A 17,081-nucleotide genomic window follows, 5' to 3' on the forward strand; every position below is an offset into this window, starting at 1 on the left:
CTGATTCCAAAAACATATACATATGTTATATTTGGATTACAAACAAGCACTGAAAATTAAACATTTGAAAATTATGATTAAAATTATTTTTCCGAAATCGATTTAAAAACAATTTCATCTTATTCCCTGATTCCAAAAACATATAGATATGATATGTTTGGATTAAAAACAAACTCAGTAAGATAAAAAGAAGAGAGATACAGAAAAGCGTGTTATCCTGCTCAGCGCGACCACTAACGCACTATTCTGGCTTGTCGATTTCACTGCCTATGCCACGAGCGGTGAACTGACGAAACTACGAGTATGCGGTCTTGGTGAAAAAAGCAGTGCGTTCAGTTTCATTCTGTGAGTTCGACAGCTTGACTAAACGCGACTTGTTTTTCTGTCCTTACACCTGTTCCTTGTCCCGGTATGCTCTCACACCGCCCCGTCCCTGCACTCACTGCTCCATCCACATCTGAATTTCGGTCCGCTGCCAGACCTGTCGATTTTACAGACGCTCTAGGGAGGGATGTCGGGTCGCTGCAGTAGGCTACCCTCGACGGTGTTCGGTAGTGGGTCTGTCCCGAGCCAACGGACGCAGCCCACTACCTACTATGCCCCCTACTATCGACATTGACTGCTAAGTCGCGGAGCCAGACTGAGTGAGCGTCCCCGCCAGAACGTCACACGTTGAAGACTGACAGCAGAAGTACTATTCAGGGGAGGATGGAACAGGAACAATGAGACCAAGGTCACCACGAGAGCTCCGGGCATGAAGGGCCACAAGAGCAATGAAAATGTATAATTTTGGATGATTAATGAGATGAGGATGATTATAATGATGATGCTATGGGTTTCCAATTTGGTTTGAGACTACGTGACAGGGGAGCACTCTACGCTTATTGTCATAATATATCCTGGCATCAACCAGGCCCGAGAACTGCCGCACCTGCGGTGTTGGTCAGGTAAACAGAACCTGAGCACCCTCAAAGTCGCATTCGTTGAGTGAATGACACTCGGCTGTGTGATCCCAACCTTCCCATAGGAACCATAGCACTTCCACTCTGGGTAGGAGCCGACCGTAGCCCAAAAAACCCACATGACTCTGATGGGATTTGAACCCACTACCTCCCGGTCCGCAGCCCGATGCGCTAACCACTGCGCTGCGGGGGCCGGTCATTTATTCGTCGGCATCGTACCTTTTGTTGTTGTTGTTAATAGCGTCGTAATGGTTACACACACACACACACACACACACATACACTCACACACACACACACACACACACACATGCCTGTCTCACTCTGCGTGCGTGCCTGTCTGCATTGTATTCCTGATCATCCTTCAAAAAACTTTGATTTGGAGGTAGTAGGAGGTATTTTTGGAGAAAATAAGGGCCGCCCGGAATAAACAGCGAAAGCTTATTCCTTTAAACAAAACATATTCTGTTCAGGTCGTGAGGTGCCTTCTGTGGCTGCAGCGATGGACAGGAGGGAAGTAAAGGTGGCGAAAAAGCCGCTGACCGAGGTCAACATTGTCTCCAAGCCGGAGAAGGAGGGGGACTATGGCTGCTGCGGCTTTCGTCCCAGGTAAGCATTATAAGATGTTTGATGGGTTGTTGACAGACGAGCTTTTTTGTCGGTCCGAGGGGGAGCATATCGTCTTGTTTCATATTTATTGACCAAGGCCGAAGGCCTCGATATGCCCCCCGAGGACCGACAAAAAAGCTGGTCTGACAACAAACCACCAAACATCGTTTTTGTCATCATTTTGGTAGTGAGAAAATAAGTGCCAAATCAACACAGGGAGCCATGCTTCGAAACACGAGATCCGTTTTGATAACTCATGGTTTGGGGCCCCAGCACGTTGTTGCAATCAAAGCTGGCGTGTGAAAGCAACTTTCTGTGTTTTGAGTTCATAAAATGTTGAGATAAATATGTCAGGTTTGAGGATGCACAGTTCTGTATATTCCTCTCAGTATTCCACCACTTCGATTTTAAGTTGTAAATATTAAGCTTAGTGATCGAATGTGGAAGCTACGTTGGGTCAAAGGTCACAGAAGATTTGCGTCGTGCAGCGAAGGAAAGAATCGCGTCTGTGTATCGAAACACAGATACACGCACTCCATGACTTTGTAAGAAGACAAAACATATCGCTAGGTTTCATTTGTTTGTGGTGAATGTATGACCTTTCATGAAGTAGGGGAAGGGCTCCTAATATGGACCACTTTTTGTTTCATGTTGATAACTAGCTTGTTTTCTTGCGAAGAAGTTTCATTTTGTGTTTGGTAGTCCTTCTCTCTTAGGTTAACCGTTAGGACTAATTAGAGTGAAATAGCTTTGATAGACATTCAGCAAAACTTAAATACAGAAAAATCACAAATGGTCCATATTAGGAGCCTGGGCGCCTAATATGGACCAGTCAAGCGGCCTTCACGAATCACTGTAAAAAGCCCTCTATACTTCAAAATAACATGATACAACTTAGTGTACAAGTCAGACTAATTCAAATATGCTTTAGATTTATCTGTTTCGGGTCGATGAGAGCATTATTTGAAGCACACCAGGAAACTAAAGAAGCTTATCAAAAACAGAGTGAAAATAAGTGAAATTTTCAACTTCCACGAAAAGAAGACTTTTTGTTATATTTTTTTTAAATCTCGAGGGCTAATTATAGGTTATTTCCAGCAAGCTTCTTAATGAATTAATGAAAATAGCCTTTAGCTTTTATTTTCTCCGATTTGTTGAAGGTGGTCCATATTAGGGGACTAGCACATACTTTGAGATTTTGCTATTATTTTTTATTTGCAGGAGAAACTCGGGGTCAACACTGCTAAAATGTAACAAATACCGTCTTAGCTGTCATATATAGCAATTTCTGTGTGATAAAAGCTTTGGCTGTGGACAGAAACGAGTCCGTTTTAGGCGGCAAATTTAGAGTGAACGCTGCCAAAAGTGAAAAAAGAAAAAAACCTAACGGTTTTGAGGTTTGTGTTTCTGTTTGTGTTTCTGTTTTGACATGTGCAATTTATCCAGAGAGGGTGAATACAGCGAATGAAATTGTTTTGAGCGCTCTAGCGCCGTTAGTTTGTCAGAACAGGAGGTGGTCCATATTAGGAGCCGGTCCATATTAGGAGCCTTTCCCCTAGTTTTGTTTTTTGTTTACTTTTGCCAGTTTGCCAGTTTGTTTTTGGAACTTTGCAAAGCAGTGTCGTGTCGTCTGTTTAGGTCACGGGAAACGCCAATGAAAAGAGCCGAAGAATCCCCGAACGTTTCTATTGGGTTTGCTTTTGATTATCCATGTATAACCGGCTTCCTGCAACTATGGTAACCGGGGATTTATTGCATGGGGAACATGAGATTTATATGGTTTAAACTGTTTTATTTAACGTTTGTGCATTATTTACAAAAAACGCATATTGAGTAAACAACAACAAGCATAATGCTTATAGTGGTGTTCACTATTTCTAGAAAATTACATATAATATAAATGGCGGCTATTGTACAGTTTAAATGAAAAGCTTGCAAACATGAAAAGAAAATTGAATGAAAATTGTACATCAAAACAAAAATCCGTTTGGGAATACATATATAATATTTATGGTGTTTGCGAGTAAGAGATAGGGAGGGAGAGAGGGAGGGAGAGAGGGAGGGAGGGAAGGGGAGAGAGGGGGAGAGTGAGAGAGAGAGAGAGAGAGAGAGAGAGAGAGAGAGAGAGAGAGAGAGAGAGAGAGAGACGAGTAGACGTGTCGATTTTGCTTTCACTTTACATGTTTATCTGTTCGAAACGGCCGGACTGTCCAATAAATTCCTGCACTGATTTATATCCCAGGTACAAGGTGTTTGTGAATGAAAACTCGTGAAAATGATGACAATTTTTGTTGTTTCTCTGTACATTTTTCTCATCGGAGGTCAAAATAATAGTTAAAATTATTATTTTATATTAATAATTTTTGTTTGTGTTTTTTTAATGTTTTTTAAAAATTTATTTATTGTGCATTACATGAAACGTTATGCATTAGTAAGCATACATGTTTTATACTTTACAAGTAATTTTTCTTTTCAGAGGTCTGCAATGCCTCAACAATGTCAGAGCTCACGTGCTCTTCCATGTCCTCTTCAACTTCTTCGAAGGCTTCGTCGTCAATGGCGTCATCAACGTCATCATCGTTGCCTTGGAAACGCGCTACAAACTCAGCAGCATCAAGTCTGGACTCATCGCCAGTGGCAACGATTTCGGCGCTTTCCCGTTCCTTCTTTTCGTTGGCTTCTTCATGGAGGGGCGACGCAAACCTCGCTACATGGCTTCCGGAGTGTTGGTGATGGCACTCGGTTGTCTGCTCTTTGTTCTGCCGCATTTTCTGGGTGGAAAGTATACGTATACTGTTTCAGGTGAGTATTTTTCATCTGCCGCATTTGGGCGGGGGTTGGGGTGGGGGAGGGGTTGCCAGTATACTTACACTTTTCAGGTGACTCTCTGGTGTATTTTCTGGGTGCGTATTATACGTAAATCGAGAGTTCCTAGAATGTTTAGCCTTAATGTTGCATATACACCGTTTCGGATGTGTATTTCAGGATGGGTGTTTCCACGCTCTGTATACGTGACGGGTACACGCACACTCCTTCTCTCTAGTACTTACACACTACTGAACACTATTTGCAATGATATAACATCTCCTGTCGCATTTTCTCTGGTGCCTGTATACCAATACTCTTTTTGGTGAGTTTAGCAACAGTTCAAACAGAGTGTATAAGAGTGTCGTTTGCTTTTTAACCTTGTATTTTCCTCTCTTTCTTTCTTTCTTTCTTTCTCTTTCTTTCTTTCATTCTTTCTCTCTTTCTTTCTCTCTTTCTTTCTTTCTTTCTCTTTCTTTCTTTCATTCTTTCTCTCTTTCTTTCGTTCTTTCTCTCTTTCTCTCTTTCTTTCTCTCTTTCTCTCTTTCTTTCGTTCTTTCTCTCTTTCTCTCTTTCTTTCTCTCTTTCTCTCTTTCTTTCGTTCTTTCTCTCTTTCTCTCTTTCTTTCTCTCTTTCTTTCGTTCTTTCATTCTTTCTCTCTTTCTTTCTTTCTTTCTTTCATTCTTTCTCTCTTTCTTTCGTTCTTTCTCTCTTTCAGTCTTTCTTTCTTTCTTTCTCTCTTTCTCTCTTTCAGTCTTTCTTTCCTTTACTCTTTTCTTTGTCCAGGTGGAACAACGAACAGCACAGGGAACCTGTGTGCGATTGGTCAGAACAAAACCACGTGCGATCAACAGGAACCGGAAACGACCTCTGACATGTACCCCTTCTTTCTGATTGGCCAAGTGTTGCTGGGAGTTGGTGCGGTCCCCATGTTCACCGTGGGGTTGACCTATATAGACGAGAACACCAAACCCAAAATGACCTCTTTCTACACAGGTAGGTTGCAACGATTCTATCTAATCGATCTTTTTAGCTTGTACTTCATCTTCATTTTTTTTGTGCTACTTTAATGTATTTAGAAGTTATAAAACGGAAAGCGAATAAAAATGTTCTGCTTTATGGCAGCAAATTTACCTTCTTTTTTTAACAAAACAATTGTTCCCAGGGTTTTGTATGTGTTCAATAGTAGACTTCAGTGTGGAGCTATATTCTGTAGCCAATGTGTAATAATCAGCCGGAAGTATGGGAGGTATGGGGTGCCAGGGAGGGATAGTACCTGTGGTAGGGGGGCCTCTCATGTATTTTTCAGGACAGCTCGTCTGCCACTGAATCCTACCTGGCATCCCTGCCCTCACCTGTGGCTCCTCGAACTGTCTGCATGCGGCAGTGCGCCACCTCCCGGGCAGAGACTGTAGAGAACACAGAGACGCGTCATACGTTGCTTAAAATTGAGACCGGAAGCCCTGTGGCGCCACCACGCGGAAACATGGGACAACCTACTTTCGCTTTCCACAGCAGTAGCGATATCGTGCAGCACAACCATGGCCGCGCCAACACGAAAGCACAGTTGAGCATGGTGTTCGGCCTTCAATTGCTCAAACTCACATGACAAAGGCTTCAGGATGTTCAAATTTCAAAATTATAATCCTGTGAGGTTATCCTCAAGTATGTTTCAGACATGCTGCGCCTTACTCTGACAACATTCTTTTTGGATCTGAAATCTGAAAAAAATTCCATTTATGGAGGAAGGGCCCCTAATATGGGGACCGACTTTTGTTCTTCTGCTAAGGCTCATAAATATGGACAAGTTGTGATTTTGTTTTTGTTTCTGTTTAATGCCTTTAAAAGCTCACTCGCTGCAGCGAAGCCGAACGGTTAACTGAACAGATAACAACCACCAAGCACAAAATGAAACTTCTTCTCAACAAGCATGAAATAAAAACTGATCCATATTCGGGGCCCTTCTCATAAATATATCTTGTGTAAATGTATCTCCATCTCGACCCGGTATAAAAGACTACAGCATATTTTTCACACACCGTTCTTATTGTTATACGTCTATCTTACTTGTCGTGTCATTGGTGTTGTTGCTTATTGGTGTTTGTTTGTGTGTGTGTGTGTGTGTGTGTGTGTGTGTGTGTGTGTGTGTGTGTGTGTGTGTGTGTGTGTGTGTGTGTGTGTGTGTGCATGTGTGTGTGTGACTGACTCGGAGAGAGAGAGAGAGAGTGAGAGAGCTTTCTGAACAAGAAAGAAGCAACTGATAAGAAATAAGAAAATCATCGATCGATCAAGATTCTTTAAAGTCAGCTTGGTCACAAGAATGTTGTTTAAGTTACTGTATTTTACAGTTTTCCTTACATGATAACTTCTTAGCTCCGTGTAATTGACTACCCATTTCAGTTTCGAGGTGCTGGGACGACGCCAAATTGACTAAATGCCTTAGTTACCGATTTAACCGGGAACTATTTCGTTAAACGATTTATTCCTCACATATTTTCTCAGGCTTAATTGACCATGTATTCAGTATGCATTTGTATTTGATTAAAACACACAAAAATAACGACGGTTAGTTCGTGAAAAGACACTGACTTGAATCATGTTTGCATAACTACAGCGATGCAGCGGATATTGCCTAAGTAAATTTGATTTAATTTTAATCTACACCATTTTCTGCGGTGTTTTATGGTCATTTAAAAAGGATGTTCACAAACAAACATATTTTTTCATCCAGTTAATTTTTGCAGCACTGTCAGCCGGACAGAACAGACAGTATGTTGATACAAACATGATATAAACACAGCCGACAGCAGCCGCTACACGCGAGCTACCTTGTGCGGCAGGGAGTGGCTCTTTTCCCGCGCGCGGCTGGCCGGTCTCAGTTTTCCACCGCAGCAAAGAAGGACAAGAAAATTGGTTGATTAAAATCAACATGGCCGAAGCAATGTTTTCATAAAAGGAGCGGTATTGTACGGGCACATGTTGAATTTGGGTTACATGTGTTGCAGAGTATTTGTAAATCCGTAGGCATAAAAACATGCAAAGAAGAGTGATAGGTCCCTGTTGTAAATATAGTCAAGTGGATAAATTGATTACTTATCCCCGAGTACGCAGTACTAGGGTCCTGCAGACTTTAATTGTGTGTGTGTGTCTGTCTCGACTTAACAGCTTATTGCTGGGAAACTACTGGGCGCAGTTCGTTCAAAAGTTGATACACTAACTTGATAATAGGTCCGATTGATCGTATTAAAACTTCATAATGTTAACGTTACCTGGGACCTATAAATGCGAAATAAATCACAAAAGCCACTCTTAACGGTGGGAGTTTTTGCGGTGGGAGGCTGGTCGCTTTGCGAACAGCCTGAACTAAAGGGAAGACTTGGGCGGCGAACACGTCACGCAGTGACGAGAAAAGCATGATTTGCAAGCCAGACAATGGGTGGGGAAATGGTCTCGGCAAAGAAATTACAATGCAGGGTTTGGTCTCGGTGAAAGAGAGACAGAGAGCACGAGAGAGTCTATGGCCAAAGTGATCCGGGTTCGATTCCCGGCATGGGCGGTCTATTTTTTTTTTTAATTCTTGTTTACTATTGTTTATTATGAACGTTTTAATGTTTTATTTTACTCTAATAGTTTTTTTAATTGTGTAAAATAAATAAATAATTTTTTTTTTTTTTTTAATCCAAGTGATCCGGGTTCGATTCCCGGCATGGGCGGTCAAATTTGGGTTTTTTTTAATTCTTGTTTACTATTGTTTATTATGAACGTTTTAATGTTTTATTTTACTCTAATAATTTTTTTAATTGTGTAAAATAAATAAATATATATATTTTTTTTAAATCCACGTGCACAAGACAAAAACTTTCATACTGGGAGACGAGCCAGTCTGAAGAGTACTCGGGTCCAGCGCCAGCGTTTTTTATGTTTCACCGTGCACTAGTTTGGCTGTTACAGCAGTCCCTCTCATGAACAGACACCCTTGGGCCAGTGCAAACCTGTCCGTACATTGCAGGTGGCCGGTCACGGGACTGAGAGCCCCCCCCCCCCCCCATCACACACACTCAGGCTACCTGACGGACTGAGTGAGTCTTTGCTACTGGTGAACGAGCTCTACTTGTCCTGAAACAATACGGTCAAACTACTACAACTTATAACTGAAAGGAAAAAAACTGTCCTGTAAAAATGACGTTAAATCAACGGTGTCAGAAAAAGAAATCCTCAAATTCCTGAGGATACAGGCACCCCATGAAAGCAGCCACGAACATACTCACAGAGGCACACATGCTTGTGCAGATACTTTGCAAAAATATTAATTGAAAACCTGCATATGTGGTAATTTCTATTTTTTTGTGTGTGGCTTCATTGAATACTTCAGGGAGTGACTTTTTCCTGTCCAGTTTTCTCTTTTGTCTCTCTTACCCCTCGCTTACCCACCCCCCACCCCCTTACCCTCCACTCCCTTTACCCAGCACCGACATCACAAATTTGTAATCTGCAAGGCAGAGTACACATTTTCTAAAAGGAAGACTACTCCTACTCCTTTTCAATTATATCCAGAGATCTTCCAGCTGTCTCCACCATAAGCCAAGTGGTCGAGTCTTATACTCCCTTTCCACACAACCGTTCTAGGTCCCGTTCCCGTACCGACCAAGGAACGGTGCGGGCACGGGAGGGATCGGGACAGAACCGCAATGAACGTAACTGATCGTTAACGGAACTGCTTTGAACGGTAGGGTCGGTAGGGACGGCTGAGTTTGGGCTGCATGTTCAAATTTTTAGCCGTTCCCCTCCCGATCAGAATGAACGGTAATGGAACCTCAACCCATCGGTAACGGAACGCTTGGATCGTTAAAGGAACTTAAAACAACGGTAACGCAACGGTAGCGCTCTCACACACTGAGTTGTCATACCCGCATTTCACACATCCGTTCTAGGTCCCGTTCCCTAAATAGGTCTTAAAAAGGAGGAAGTTTTAAAATGGGGATACATTTACGGAGATTGTAAAAAGAAAATCTGAGAAAAGAAAGCTTAAAAAGGGAGGGAGTCCTAGATCAGGTAGTCTTAAAAGGGGAGTTCAACTGTAAAAATTATAGTACACTCTCTTTTCTTTCAGGTATTATTTTTGCCAGCGCAGCATGTGGCGTGGCAGTGGGCTACGTCACTGGTGGACAGACACTGTCCCTGTTTGTGGACATTGACACGGTGGACACTGAGAGGTGAGTTATCCACACTGAACAACATACTGAACATCACACTGAACAACATACTGAACAATATAATGAACAACTTACTGAACAACAGACTGAACTACATACTGAACAACTTACTGAACATCAGACTGAAGAACATACTGAAGAACATACTGAACAACATACCGAACAACATACTGAACAACATACTGAATGACATACTGAACGAGTGTTAACGTTGACAGAAAAAACATTGTGTGAATACGCTCTCTAGATGAAGAAGGAGGGAAGGAGAGTATTTGACACATTTTTGTAATGGCGGACAGGAGTTTGAAGAAAGGGAGGGAGTGGAGATAGAAAGAGAGAGGGAGAGAGAGAGAGGGGGGCAGAGAGAGAGGGGGTAGAGAGAGAGAGACGTATAGAGAGAGAGAGGACAGGACCGGACAGGACAGACCAATAATGCTTCATTTTAAAAACAAAACAATACAATACGACTTAACTGCTGCTCCGTCACAGAATCTTCACAGAAAATGAGCTTCGGTTATGAAATCCTAAGCTGTAAGTCGTAAAATACCAGTTTCACATTAGCCAAATAATTTAGCTACATCAAAGATAATTGCTAGGCAGAAAACATAAGGCATCAGACAAATGTATAACCTTCTTAGAAAAAAGTGCATGTGGTTCAGTACATACATTGACATAAAGCAACACACTTGTTAAGAACTTGTTATAAAACAGATTATACTCTACTTTTTTTCAGGTTTAAATACTGAATATAATATTTATTAATTAATGTTTGTGTGTGTGTGCTGTTTCAGCGTGTTGCTAACCGCCTCCGACCCTCAATGGGTAGGTGCGTGGTGGATAGGTGTTCTGGTCAGTCTGGCAGCCTTCATGGTCATTGGCATTCCCATCATGGGCTACCCCAGGCACATGCCAGGCAAGTTGGGGTGTGCACGTTAAAGATCCCACGATTGACAAAAGGGTCTTTCCTGGCAAAATTGTATAGGCATAGATAAAAAATGTCCATCAAATACCCGTGGGACTTGGAATAAAGTAAAAAAAATTCCATCTCACACGGCATTAAGTCTCAGGAAACATGAATACACGCATGCAGGAAAAAATAAATTATGGGTAGCGCCGTATGTATGGCAGCTCGCTTTCCCCGGGGAGAAAGCAGCCCGAATTTCCATGAGGGTAACCTCACTGGACTGTAAATCTTATCCAATCCAAGTTTATCCGTTTAAGCTCCATTGACGAACTCCGGAAAGAACTCTGTGGGGTTTGTATTGGTTGTGAAAGAGTAAATGCTCTTGCTGCAATTGAGGCAAACTTGTCCACGTGTGTCAGACACACCCCTCGCTAGTGACTGGCCTGTAATGTCACGTGGGAAAGTTTGCCTCAAGTAAAGGAAGGTTTTTCACTTTTTCACATCCCATACAAACCCGACCGAGTTATTTCCGGAGTTCGTCTATGGCGATGATCACAAACATATCCTGCGCCTTGTTCTTCTTCTTCTCTTCCGTGTCCGCCTGTCATTGTTGGAGATCAGTTCTTAAGTTGTAGTTAATCGTCTCCTGTACTTCTGTAATTCCTCCACTGGCCCGTGGTTTTTGTCCTGAAGGGTAATAGGACATGGCCAGATCTCCTCCCTCAGGTATCGAGGGTTCCCGCAGTCCTGGAAGATTTATTCTTTTAAAGGTACATGGTTTGCAACTCCTAAATTCACTTGTTTGGGATTAATTTACGTGTACGAACGACCCCCCCCCCCCCCCAACTCCACCCCAACCGGCCCCCCTTCCCCTCTCCCCCGCCAGGCAGTCATACTCCATTTTCGTGGGAGTCTTTTATGGTATGTTGTATGTTTTGTTTTGCTTGTTCATGTTGCTATTGTTGTTCGTTGTGGTTGTAGTGTTCTTGTTCTTTTTCTTGTTATTTTCTATCCATGTTATTATTTTTACTTACTCGCTTTGTAGCCTTGTGCATATCCATGCCATTGTGCAGCGGCGTGCACACGCCAAAGGTCACAGAAGCTTGTTTTCTCCTGAATTTTAAACAGCACATCTCTTCTTACAGGTTTCAACGCTCTGCAAAATTCAAGAGTCTCCGAAGTTCACGACAACACAGCGAATAGCAGAAAGGAAGAGCTAGAACATAAATACCAAGCCAACAGTATCAGAGACTTCCCCAAATCGGTAGTCGTTCTGGTGAGTAAATCTGCAACACAGGAGTTTGTATCAATGTGCTGGGGCCGAATGTATAGCCCCTCCATACTTTTAGGATTTCATAGCGCTGTGGAGCGCATAGCTATGAAACGCACTATAGAACTCAGCGGTCCGCATGCATGAGGTGAAATAGTGCCTGCCATAGCTAAGAGCGGCTCTATTTTTAACACGTAGATAGTGGAAGGGATTCCCCGTCATCCTGTGTCTCTGCGCATGCGTCAAGCTTTGTGATGCTTCGCGGCGGATCAGTTGTACACCATTTGCCGCAGACAGTTTGGAAAGCCCGTCTCCTGATAAAACTTGGCTTTCGTGGTTTGGAAACTATATCCATTCCGGTACCCTCGCCATAAAGGTATAAGTCACTCTCTTGCTGGTTCTGCATGCTGTGTTTGATGTTATAAATTCCCGTATTATTATTATTATTATCATTATTACTTATGTACCGCGATCAGTTCGCCACACACATCTTGAAAAGATCCGCACGCGTAAAAACTGACCCAAAGTCAAGATAACCCGCAGAACCGGCGGCAATGCACCCTTTCGATTCGGCAGTTCGAGTTGCTCTTACAGTTCATCCGTGATTGCAAGAATGTCCTGCCGACGAAAGCGGAATTTTCTGTACAGTTCCACGTCGTCGTAACGATTCAGTGGATGTAGGCGGTCAAGAAAGATCCGGTTGCTTCTCAAATTTCTTCTCATCCTGAATCGGCATGAAAGCAGCCGCCATTTTAAACGCTCCAATAGCGGGTTCCATAACTCTTATTGGAAGGAGGGGCCTGCTATAACTTTATGGCCGACATAAGGCTCTATGCGCGGTCCATGCATTAGAAATAAGAGACTTTATGGAGTCCACAGACTTTATTGCAGTGACGTCATCAATTTAGGCTCCTATTGAGGGGCTATGCATTTGGCTTCCTGGTCTCTTGACGTACCATGGTCCTTTGGTCTTACTTTAATAAGGATATAGAAACTTCAGTAAGCCCAAAGGAGCAGGGTACTTCAATCGACCAGCACATTGATACACGCTCCTGTGGTTAGCAACGTAGTGCAATGCGGTACAACAACAATGTTTTAGTCAAACACGATCAAATTAAAGGCACAGAAAATCCCACCAAGCAAACAACAGTCTGTCCAACAGTATAATGCATTCGTAGCAGACTCCAATGTCAATTATTTTGTTAAATTAATTCATCTGAAATGTTATGCTATGCACATAGAGTGTTGTTCATTTTTGGTATGTGTTCAAAACGAAATCACTTTTCGACAGATCTGTGTATAGGTTACAACACGAGTGGTTTTTTATATGGCTTGTATTTCAGTCAAGACCCAGCGGATGAATATCATCGGGAGACACGAGCCTCTGGCGAGTGGCTCTCGATTGATATTCCCGCTGGGTCTTGACTGAAATACAAGCCATATAAAAAACCACGAGTGTTGTAATCTGTATATCCCATTCTACCATCAAACACAAAGTGTAGACTACTAGCGGCACTGTTGCGATCTGTGCAGGGTAAAACTGTTGCCAGCGAGACTTAGCCCTTTTGCAACCTTAAACTAAGTGACCGTCGCTGAAAAAATAAAACGAATGAGTGCATCGATAAGTACGCGGTAACACTACTTTCAGACCATTTAAAAGCTTTAAGTAAAGGTTCATAAGTTGCAAGAAAGTAATGAAGTCGAATAGAAATTAATTTAGTTGAAGCGCACAATTCTTTTGTTTTGCGTTTCAGGTCGGCAAAACGGGCGAAATGGGTTTGGGACCCATTTGGCTTACTCGATTCAGAATTGATTCCACGTTGTTTTTCTCGAACGTGTGTAATTAGGCTTATTGACAGAGAAGCAAATCTCAGGGAACAAATATGTAGGTTTAGATTTAACCATTTGCTCCCTATTTGAAATGTATCTACGTGATAAACTGTTTTGCGAGTGTGTTTGCATGGATGAACTTAAACTGGTATGGGTGAGAGGAAAACGCGACCGACACGTCTGTCACCGCCGATTGATTGCATTTTGAAGGAATATGACTGGATTACGGAAAAATATGTGGACTTACTGCAGAGCCAGGCAAAAGAGTAGACTTGCTCGCAAAACACGTGAAACAGCCGATGTTTGATAGCTGAAGGCGCACACCAAAACACACTACCGACAGATTCTCAAAAGTCGTCTGCTAACGATGCAAGGGGAGGGTACTCGTGTTTTTGTTTTGGTTCGCTAGCATCTGGTTATCTTGTAAGTTGAATGTTCGTTTTTTTCGACCTGCATTGCTTTCATAATGAAAGAAACTTTTGCTTATTGCATCTCATACATCAGATCAGTTCTGAGATTCATTTTTGCGTGCAACTGATATGGTTTTCTGAGCCGTGCAATACGATTTTAGAACTTCATACAAATGTGTCACATTGTTCGGCGCGAGGTCAAAGGTCGGGAGGAAAGTAGTCCTTTGCCCAAATCGGAATCTGCACTATCATATATTTTTTGGAGTCCATGATGTATTTATTGAGCTATAAAAATACAACATATATACCCATACTGAAGTAACAGAGACAAAGAAGGGAGGTCATGGGATATGATTAATTATATGATGGTTTTTATGGGGAAAAAAATCTTTAACAATGGTGTGTGTGTGTGTGTGTGTGTGTGTGTGTGTGTGTGTGTATGTGTGAGTGCGCGCGCACGTGTGTGTGTGTGTGTGTGTGTGTGTGTGTGTGTGTGTGTGTGTGTGCATGCGTGAGTACGTGTGTACGTGCGTGTGTACGTGCGTGCATGTGTGCGTGCTTGCGTGAGCGCTTCCGTGAAATTTTTTCTATTTTTTTATTACCGTTTTTTTCGTTTTTGGTGGACAGGTTAGGAACCCAGCCTTCGTCCTCTTATGCCTGTCTGCAGCATTCGACTCCCTCATCATTACTGGCACGGCCACGTTCGGAACCAAACTACTGCAGCAGTTCTTCGGGGTGGACCTCCCCACGGCAGGGACAATCATGGGTACTGTGATATATCTATATATATATATACGACTTGTGTCTGTCTGTCTGTCTGTCTGTCTGTCTGTCTGTGTGTGTGTGTGTGTGTGTGTATTCGCCATGCACGGCCAAAGTTCTCGATGGATCTGCTTCAAATTTGGTGTCCATATTCAGATACACCCCAGATAAAATTTGGTCGATGAGATATTTCAACACGTGCTCTCAGCGCGCAGCGCTGTGCGCGCTGAACCGAATTTTTTTTTTGTGGTTGTTGTTGTTGTCGGGATCCACTACCAGTAACTCTTCCTTATCTTCTCCAGTGATTTTCAGCCGCGATTATCTCCCTTCCTCCGTGTGGCGTCAATCCATATTCCCGTTACTGGGTTACTATTTTTAGAAGGTCACTGCACGTTACTATTTTTAGAAGGTCTCCAGTGTTTTGCGCGTTTATCTGCTTTCCTTCGTGCCGGATCCCAGGCGCAGCCTGGTATTCGGCTCTAGATGAATACCCGCTTCGCCTGGGTAGTCGGCTTCGCCGGAAAGAAGTAGAGCTGAATACCCGGCTTCGCCGGGGACCCGGCTTTGCCGGGTGTACGTTGCCGGCGCACGAAGGAAGGGAGATAAACGCGCAAAACACTGGAGAAGATAAGGAAGAGTAATACCCGGCTTCGCCGGGATGAAAGCGTTGTGGACAGTGACCTTCTAAAAATAGTAACGGGAATATGGATTGAGCGTTGTGGACAGTGACCTTCTAAAAATAGTAACGGGAATATGGATTGACGCCACACGAAGGAAGGGAGATAAACGCAAAACACTGGAGAAGATAAGGAAGAGTTACTGGGAATGGATCTGGGAAGATGAACAGAAAAACCAAAATCGGTTCAGCGCTGCGCGCTGAGAGCACGTGTTGAAAATTCTCATCGACCAGGTTGTGTCCGGGGTCTACCTGAATAGATAGATGTTGCTCATATTATCTCTGCTTGATCTTAGAAGTGTATTTATGTACGATTATGCTTTTGATTGTTGTCTTTGTGCTACGAGTAATGCATTGTGTTGCCTAAAGACACATTTCCATCTTTATGTACAATGAAAATGGACATTAAAGTATTCTTATCTCATCTCATCTCATCTCATCTCATCTCATCTCATCTCACCTCACCTCATCTCACCTCACCTCACCTCACCTCACCTCACCTCACCTCACCTCACCTCACCTCACCTCACCTCACCTCTCCTCTCCTCTCCTCTCCTCTCCTCTCCTCTCCTCTCCTCTCCTCTCCTCTTATCTTATGGTATCTCCTCTTATCTTATCTTATCTTAACCTCTCCTGTCCGGGCTATCACACTCTAAACAGAAGTGTTTCACTTTTGAACACACTTCAGTGAAACTTCTTCTTTTCTTCTTCTGCGTTCCCGGAGTTCAGTGAAACGTTTAGAACACATTGTGACCTACTACGTAGTTCTAGTGGCACACATAGTGTTCACTTTTGTCCAAATGAACACCTATGAACGCTTTGTATTTATTATGTAAAGGGTTCAAAACTTGATACAGAAATGTTTTCAAAAGTGGAACACTTTAGTTTATAGTGTGATAGACTAGTCAAACTCCCGTTATGTAGCTGCAGTCTGTCACTCACACACTTCAATGAATAGTAGTCGTTAAGATCGTGTTATATAGCTATTCTGATGAACACGTGGGGGAATTCGGGGGCTGTGATTGGATGGTCTCTTCCGATCATCAAAGCATAATGCTACGGAAGTCGGCCATTTTTCTCAATATCCAAAAGCATATTGTCAATAACAAAGACGCATGGTTCCGGTTTACCCACCTGTACCACACGATGTTTCACTGATCGACAACAGCATACACTGACAACTTGAAATTCTTATCGGGAATGTTTTTCAGCTTTACAAATGTCGATAGCATACCCTCTGCTAACTTCCCGATGAAACAGGACTAAACCTATTATTTTCTGTCCCTAAACACCACAAAATGCCCAAAGTCGAAAGATGTAGTACAAACAGGGGAGTACAACGGAACAGCCGTTTTTGTGTGCCTGTGAGCTTAGTTCACAGTTGCCGACTGACACACATTTTCGCATTCGGCTTTTCTTATCTCGTAACTCCACACTAAATACCCCACTTCCCCCCTGAAGTATTGATGTACAACCCATGGCACTAACATTCATGTAGTCGTTTATAACTGAGGTTGAAAAATTCGCTTCATGACGAGAAAAGTATAAATGCCATTCACCCAAACTGGAAACGTCGCTGCCGTCTGCTCGCTTTGTACGGATTAGCTGTTCTCTTCTCCTCCCCTTGTTGCATCCTAGTT

At 42.8% G+C, this 17,081-nt stretch overlaps 1 protein-coding gene across 1 annotated transcript in view; it reads left to right on the plus strand.

The window, feature by feature from the left end:
* Positions 1 to 135: 135 nt before the first annotated feature.
* Positions 136 to 17,081, plus strand: part of LOC138953332 (solute carrier organic anion transporter family member 4A1-like) — a 22,871-nt gene continuing 5,925 nt past the window's right edge. Inside the window, exons 1-7 of the mRNA XM_070325131.1 lie at positions 136 to 1,571; positions 4,048 to 4,373; positions 5,163 to 5,372; positions 9,487 to 9,589; positions 10,381 to 10,520; positions 11,639 to 11,769; positions 14,631 to 14,769. Of these exons, the coding sequence (XP_070181232.1) occupies positions 1,465 to 1,571; positions 4,048 to 4,373; positions 5,163 to 5,372; positions 9,487 to 9,589; positions 10,381 to 10,520; positions 11,639 to 11,769; positions 14,631 to 14,769 (1,156 nt within the window). The 5' untranslated portion in view covers positions 136 to 1,464. The remainder of the gene's footprint in view (positions 1,572 to 4,047; positions 4,374 to 5,162; positions 5,373 to 9,486; positions 9,590 to 10,380; positions 10,521 to 11,638; positions 11,770 to 14,630; positions 14,770 to 17,081) is intronic.

Source organism: Littorina saxatilis, linkage group LG17 (assembly GCF_037325665.1).
Source record: "Littorina saxatilis isolate snail1 linkage group LG17, US_GU_Lsax_2.0, whole genome shotgun sequence".
NCBI classification, from domain to species: Eukaryota; Metazoa; Mollusca; class Gastropoda; order Littorinimorpha; family Littorinidae; genus Littorina; species Littorina saxatilis.